General features: G+C 37.0%; 1 protein-coding gene across 1 annotated transcript; it reads left to right on the top strand.

Annotated features, from left to right (window-relative positions):
- The first annotated feature begins 940 nt into the window (after positions 1-940).
- LOC114178396 (E3 ubiquitin-protein ligase XBAT32) lies at positions 941-6,970 on the top strand. Its single transcript, XM_085671529.1, has 12 exons — positions 941-1,361; positions 1,444-1,562; positions 1,716-2,222; positions 2,308-2,367; positions 2,509-2,580; positions 2,682-2,851; positions 2,937-3,097; positions 3,830-3,888; positions 4,021-4,067; positions 4,701-4,841; positions 5,576-5,667; positions 6,237-6,970. Exons 3-12 carry the CDS (start codon positions 2,028-2,030, stop codon positions 6,758-6,760), a joined length of 1,521 nt encoding a protein of 506 aa, XP_085527655.1. The 5' UTR covers positions 941-1,361; positions 1,444-1,562; positions 1,716-2,027; the 3' UTR covers positions 6,761-6,970.
- Positions 6,971-7,342: the final 372 nt, after the last annotated feature.

Genomic DNA, 7,342 nt, shown 5'->3' with positions numbered 1-7,342 from the left:
TCCTTTTGATTTGAAATCAAGGACAATAGAAGAACTCCAGCGGGTGGTTTTAAATATTTAATTATTTATTAATTTTGATATATCTAATACATCTATATCGTTTAAGATTAAAGTTAGGAATAGTCTAAATATATTTTTATCCTTCAATATTCCATATTTTTTTAAGGGCAATATCTTAAATTTAGTAACTAATCTTAATAATATTATTTCAACGAATTTTCGACAAAATCATAAAAGAAAATTCAAATCAAACAATACTTTAAGAATAATTAGATTATAGATTTACAAATATTTAAAATTGCATACCACGGGAATGAATGATTGAATCAATTTTTAATGAGAATGATGAAAATATTAGTCTATTTTAATGAATTTGACACTTAACATCCCTTGACTTATTGGCTGGCTATACATCTTTTTGATTTTTATGTATGTGTGTGTTGGTGTTGATGAAAATGAAACAGCAAAGATTCCAACTGTCTAACGATTGGGTTTAGACAACGCATTACAGCCCTCAAGTACCATCGTTGGTAGCACAAAATTGGTGCCGCTCCACCTCTTTATCCAACTCACCATTTTCCATCATCTTTCTTCGATTTATCGTACCGTATTGTTAATGTTTGTCATGCCATAATTATCATTAGGGTTCCTAATTAATCAAATAAAATTATTCTAAAGGACCCAATGCCAATGCTAAAGTTAAGTTGAATGTTATTCTCGCCGTCAACTTTTTATAGCTTTGCATTTGTTTTCTACCTCTTACATTTAATTACCACTCCCACCTATATTTATCTAACCAGCTAAATTCCTCACATAAAGTGGATTATTAATTTTGTGGCATAATTATTAAATAGAAAACATAGGTGTTGTCGTGTTAGTTAATATTAATATTTGATGTAATTAAGATAGATATAGATGTTTGACCCCTGGGCTAGGGGACGAGTCAGGTAGTACCAAGATTGAGGACCTCGATCCGTGTGCGGTGTTTGATAGTATGAACAGTTAGAAGGAATGCTAATTCTAATTCTTGCTCCGCAAAGGGAGGGGACAATGAAAGAAACGACACAACTACCAAGTTGACTCCTTAATAATATCCAATCATGGTGACACGCCTTTTGTTGTTGCCTCAAGAAGCTGCACACAAAACTTGCTTTTTCCAATAACATCTGTCACCCTTTTGGATATTCCATCTTCTTACAATATTTTTAGCAAATTGCCAGTTTAAGAAAAAACAAATATCTTTCTGTTTTCATCGTTGCCAACGATTTTGCATCTGGTGGGGTTTCATGGAGGAGGTTTGATGCGATCATTCCTCTCCCAGAAACCACATATTCCACCACCTGGGTTTTCATCCTTCCGAGGTTGGGGTTGTGGATTTTCATGCTTTTTGTTAGTTAGTTAGATAGATAGATATATTCTGACGTGGGTTGTGTAATTTGGAAGGTGGGTTAATGCTCAATGGTTATCCCTCCAATCATTTTTTGAAAGGAATAGTTGGAAGTTGGTGTCAGATTCACAGTACCCGCTTCGCAAATTGAAATAGAATAGAAATTCTACCAGAGGTATAAGGATATTTTGTTTTGTATTATGGTAAAATAATTTTGTGTTATTGTTCGGTTTCTCGAAGTTCACGAAGGGTTGAACCAATCTGTAAGAAAATGTTTTTTAATATTTAAATGAACAGTTTTAAAGTTGGCAATTCATTGGTTGCGCAGACTCGAAGGGTTGTGGACAAAACTACCGGAACCTGTTTTCCATATCTCTCGAGAATCATGTGGGGCTTTGATTGTTACAACCAATTCTTTCGAATGCGTGGGAAATTCTGATTGAGTTGTTGTTGTTGTTGGTTTGGTAGATGGGATGAACCTTTGACAGAGAACAAGATCTGTCCAAATCAGAATGCTGGATTGATGATCTCATGTCGGGGGTGTTTGTCCAAAAGAGAAATTGGTGCCTTTCGGTGAAGCTGTGAAGAGACCCTGCTTCCAATTTCCTGAATCGTGTTGTGGCTTTGATTTGTGAGGGATATGAAGTTTCTGAGCTTGGTGGGGAATTCTTTCGGCTGTTCTGCATCTGGTGAGCGGTTAGTTTCTGCTGCAAGAGATGGTGACATTCAAGAGGCCAAAGCCTTGTTGGAATATAACCCCCGTCTTGCAAGGTATTCCACTTTTGGTGTTCGCAATTCCCCTTTGCATTACTCTGCCGCTCATGGCCACCATGAGGTACTTTATTCAATGCACTCCATCTCCTTGTATAATGTTTTGCAATTCTTTTCAAAATATCAAATGTGTTTTTGTGTTAATGCAGATAGTGTATCTCTTGATTGAATCCGGAGTTGATATCAATCTCAGAAATTATCGCGGTCAGGTAATCCATGTTTCGTTTTAATGTCTCTTTAAATTCTATTCACAGTATTTACATGTCACATCACATGGCAAATTTTGCTGCTTTGGATTATAGAAACGACCATTTCTTTTACTTACTTTTCACACTGAACAACATTAACAGACTGCATTGATGCAAGCTTGTCAACATGGTCACTGGGAGGTGGTTCAGACCTTGACTATTTTTAGAGCCAATGTACGATCGGACTATCAACCAATTTTGTTCCAAATGTTGCTAACAATCAGATAAATCTTGAGTTGTAAATGTAAAACGTTGGTTGTTAAATTTGATTGCAGATCCACAAAGCTGATTACCTAAATGGAGGAACTGCCCTTCATTTGGCTGCTTTGAATGGCCACACCAGATGCATTCGGCTAATCCTGGCAGACTATATACCAAGCATCCATAACTTCTGGAATGCGTTACAGACAGGTCATCATAAATCAATCGCAGAATTTGATCACAGGTACTCTGTCTCTCACTCAAAGGTCTAATGGCTTCTTCCGCTGTGGCAATGAGTTAATTTTGTCTTTAAATGGTTGCATACAAAGTGGTCTTTGCGAGGTAATTAACAGAACTTCTGATGGAGGGATCACTGCTCTGCATATGGCAGCATTGAATGCGCATGTTGAAAGTGTACAGTTACTCTTAGACTTGGGAGCTTCTGTGTCTGAGGTTACTGTGGAGGATGGAACTACCATTGATCTAATTGGTAATTGTTTGGCATTTCTGTTTCATGGTGTGGAGTGAAATATTTGCTTTGGAAATTTACAATATGTACTAGTAGATTAGTGTTTCCGCTGTTAACAAAACTACACTGCTGCTGCTGCTGCTTTCTCTAACTAAAACCAGTTGGTTATTTCTCGTTAATAATCTCAACATTCCCATTTCTGTTTCCCGAATGGCTTCAGGATTTGCTTGGTTGACTGAAAATTAGCCGGGAAAAACTTTACATCAAAATTTTGTTACAATTGTTTTGGGCAATAAAAATTAGAGTATCTGGAGCTAAATTGCAACTCAATTACATTCTATTTCCACAATTGGTCATCTCTCCTAAAGCGAGAAGGAAATGACTTTTCACCCGCTTGAAAATGACAGTAGTTACATATCATTCCACATTATTTTCCCCATTTTTTGAGCTTAGCATTAGTGACTGAGTGGATTTCTGCCTCTTTCATCTTTTTTCTAAGCCTCATACGTATGGTTGTTTGTGAGATAGTATCAAGTATAAATTTATTAAATTCTATCAGATAGAGATTTGGGTTATGAGAAAGTTGATCCCCATCAAGTCATCATGTTGAAACTCCCTCCCCGTTAGAGTTAGTTTAAACACTCTGTAAGTTAGTACACGGCTTAAAAGATATTAAGAAATTTAAACGTATCATAGTAAGTTAATTTAATCAGTTTTACCTTTAATAACTGCTGTTTATACTTATTTTTGCAGGTTCTGGAAGTACTCCACTCCATTATGCTGCATGTGGTGGAAATGCCCAATGCTGTCAAGTGTGTTTCTATTTTCCTTTAGAAGAGAACTATACTTTTGCAACTGAAAATATATTATTCAACGTAATCAATTGGGTACCAGCATATTAAAGTTCCTTTCCCTTTTAATTTTTTTGTTATTGTTTGGTTCAGCTGTTGATTGCCAAGGGTGCCGATGTGACTGCCAAGAATGCAAATGGGTACATCTAAATGTCTCTGTTACCTTTTGATATGTGATGACTTTATTCTACTTACTCTCTACGATAGCAAAGATATTAATATTTTGGTCCCTATAAACGATGGAAAAATGATCATTTCCCTAAAGCAGCCAAACAACTCCCTTGGCTTTTTACCAGAAACTAAAGTTTATTCCTGATTTGGTCATCGATATTTCTGAGTCGTATTATGTTTTATTTGATGAAGATGTGCCCTAAAAATTAGCCTCGTATCTTCTTTTTTTTCTTTATTAACTGTAATTGGATTTTTCACTGGTTATTATGTTCAAGTTAAATGGCAGTTCATCTTGGCATTCTGAATTTTAGTATTATCCGCATGACTTGGATTTGCAAGAGGCTCTTCTTTCTTCATTACAATTTGAATCGAGGATAAGATTGTTTTCTGACTGCATTCTTTTGAAGAATCCTTTGGTCTTTACTGGATAAAAGACAATTGAACCTACCACGAGTGTAGTAGTTCCCGTAATGCTTATTTTGAAGAAGCATGCTATGTTGCATTTGAATAAAGCAAGCAACAATTTATGCTGTCGAAAGAATTTGTTTGTCAATGATGGGTGTATAACTTTTCGGTTTACTTCAATGATTTTTGTTTTGAAGATGGACCCCCTTGATGGTTGCTCGTTCGTGGCATAGAAACTGGCTTGAGGACATCTTGAAAACACCTCCAGCAGAACCCTTACAAGTTCTTCCATCTCCATATTTATCTCTTCCACTTAAGAGCATTGTGAGAATTGCTAGGTATGAGTTTTAGCTCTATTCTCTTATCCATTCTTCAACTAATCTTCGTATTGAAGTGTACGATATTTAGTGCTATCTCCTATGCTCCTCGTTGGGAGAACCGATTGAAAACTTTTGTTCTCCTAGGAATTAGCATCAATATATTTTCATAAGCACAATTTCTATTAATCTGTCCAGTCTGCTCTGACTTCAAATCAACTAGCAGGTTGATTTGTCTTATCATGCTTTGATTGCGGTGTCTGTCTGGCCTGATTCTTCAACAGTATTGATGGAAATAATTATATTTAACCAGTGATTTTATGTGACTATGTTTCTAACTACAAACGTTACGTGTTATTTTGGGTTCAATAATTTCATTTTGACATCCAGTGTCATAGACATAACAGGGAAACATGTTTGATCTGCGCATAGCTTGCGCCAAATTCGGGATATATTTGGTCAAACTGTCTTTATCTCTCTATGAAACAATTTAACCCCGTATTGTACACGTAATGAATTAGCCTAAGTTACGTAATTATTATTAATTTGTTCCATGAAACTAAACAAAGTGCCAATATGAGAACATTTTTTCACTGCAAATACTACATCTTGAATTACAGAGCAAAATTAGTATACATTTTTATCAACACTTGATTTGATTTATCAAGTTAACTCTACCCCAAATTGGGGTGTTCCAATGATTTCTAATATCGCTCCTCCTCTCCTTTTGCTTCTGTTGTGATCTTCCTTGACAGAGAATGTGGATGGAGGACGAATGAATTAGCACCAGCATGCTTAGATCCATGCGCTGTTTGCTTGGAAAGGAAGTGTATGGTCGCTGTCGAAGGTACATTCCTCTTAAATGGGCAATCAAACATCTGTTCTTTGTTTAGTATTAATTCTGGATCCATTGGATGCAATTAGATTCCTTGGTGTCTCGAATGATTTATCCTTTTCAGGCAAAAAGGGTTGTGTTATGTTTAGAAATTTGCCCCGGGGCAATTTTATTGTTTAGGAAACATCACATTTCATTTTCTAGTAATAACTAAAGTCGTTTCATTCTGACTAACATGGTTGCATATATAAACATCAATATTCGATATGGTTTCTGGATTTTACAAGGGCCGGTAGCTCGTCATAAACAATATATGAAGGTTCACATCTGTTCCCTTTTTACCGGTTGCACTTGTGTGTATGCATGTGATATTCCAATGTGCTATAGAAATTAGAAACGGTTACAAGACTGCCATCGTTTCATGAATTCATCTCGTTTTATAATAAGCCTGCCTTACTCTTTTTCTTTTTGCAGTTGTTTTGTAGTTTATATATATAATAATAGCCTGGAGATACTGTTTATATATATGTCGTTTGGTTTCATGCATAAATTCCTACATCATCGTATGGTGGTGCATGCAGGTTGTGATCACGAGTTCTGCACACAATGTGCTTTATATCTTTGTTCTACAAACTCTACTTCATCAACCACAAGTTCCCCCCCAGGTTCAATCGCTTGCCCTCTCTGTAGGCACGGCATAGTCTCATTTGTGAAGCTTCCAGACGCAAGGCCCCTACAGAAGGAAATCCAAAGGCCATCAAATCTGTCACTGGCATTTTGCACTTGTTCAAGTGAAGTATTGGAGGATTCCACTGACATGACCACCCCATTTTGCAAACCAACATCACGTGGGTCAAAAACTTCTTCCGTTGCAAGAAAATATCGCTCCAAGAGCTGCCAAGCGATCCCCTCATTCAAAATCAACCCCAGCCTTTGCTTGGGAGCAGAAGTTAGCCCCTCTCTGGTCCCTTGCACTGCGAGCAGGACCGTGAGGAGCCGCTTGGCGAGGTGTTCCAGTTTAAGACGATCATCTTCTCAAACGGAAAGAAGGAAGTCATGGTTTTGTTCTTTCAATCAATCTGTTGCCACAGGCAGTGGATGCTGATTACATTTTGGTCTTTTCATAAAGCTTTTTCTTTGTGTCACACCAACGTAAACAGTATCCAACGTTATATTCATCATTCCAAATATCATTCACTATTCAACAACTATTTAGCTTGTATATACCTTGCCCCTTTGTTCAGCTGGGACAAGCGTTACTTTTTTGGCAACATACATTAAAAATTCAACAAGATTCATGTTTGACGCATGTAAATGCAAACTGGTCTATGGAATTTCGTGGCTTATCATTACTAAATAGCAACCAGTGAAGTAGCTAAAGCACAATCCGATACTTTGTGATATATCTTACGTAGTGCAGATACCGTATGAAGTTTGGACCAGTGAGTGGTCTTTGCACATGGAGAAGGCCACTGGTGATGTTAGGGGCACGTCACACTTTCATTAAAGTTTGGCCAAAGGGTCAGAAACTCAGAACCTAAAGGACATTGACGCCTTAATTCAGTTCTCAGTAAAACAATAAATCCGTGCCAGCAGGACTTAGGAATTATGAGTAATTGGACCCACAATCCCACGTGCAGATATTTATTATCCTTTGGGTACCCTCTTCTAGCAGAAATTCCAAACC

This window comes from Vigna unguiculata, chromosome 3 (genome assembly GCF_037176805.1).
Source record: "Vigna unguiculata cultivar grain cowpea cultivar isolate G323 ecotype 2 chromosome 3, ASM3717680v1, whole genome shotgun sequence".
Taxonomy (NCBI): domain Eukaryota; kingdom Viridiplantae; phylum Streptophyta; class Magnoliopsida; order Fabales; family Fabaceae; genus Vigna; species Vigna unguiculata.
This window is presented reverse-complemented; position numbering and strand designations above follow the sequence as displayed.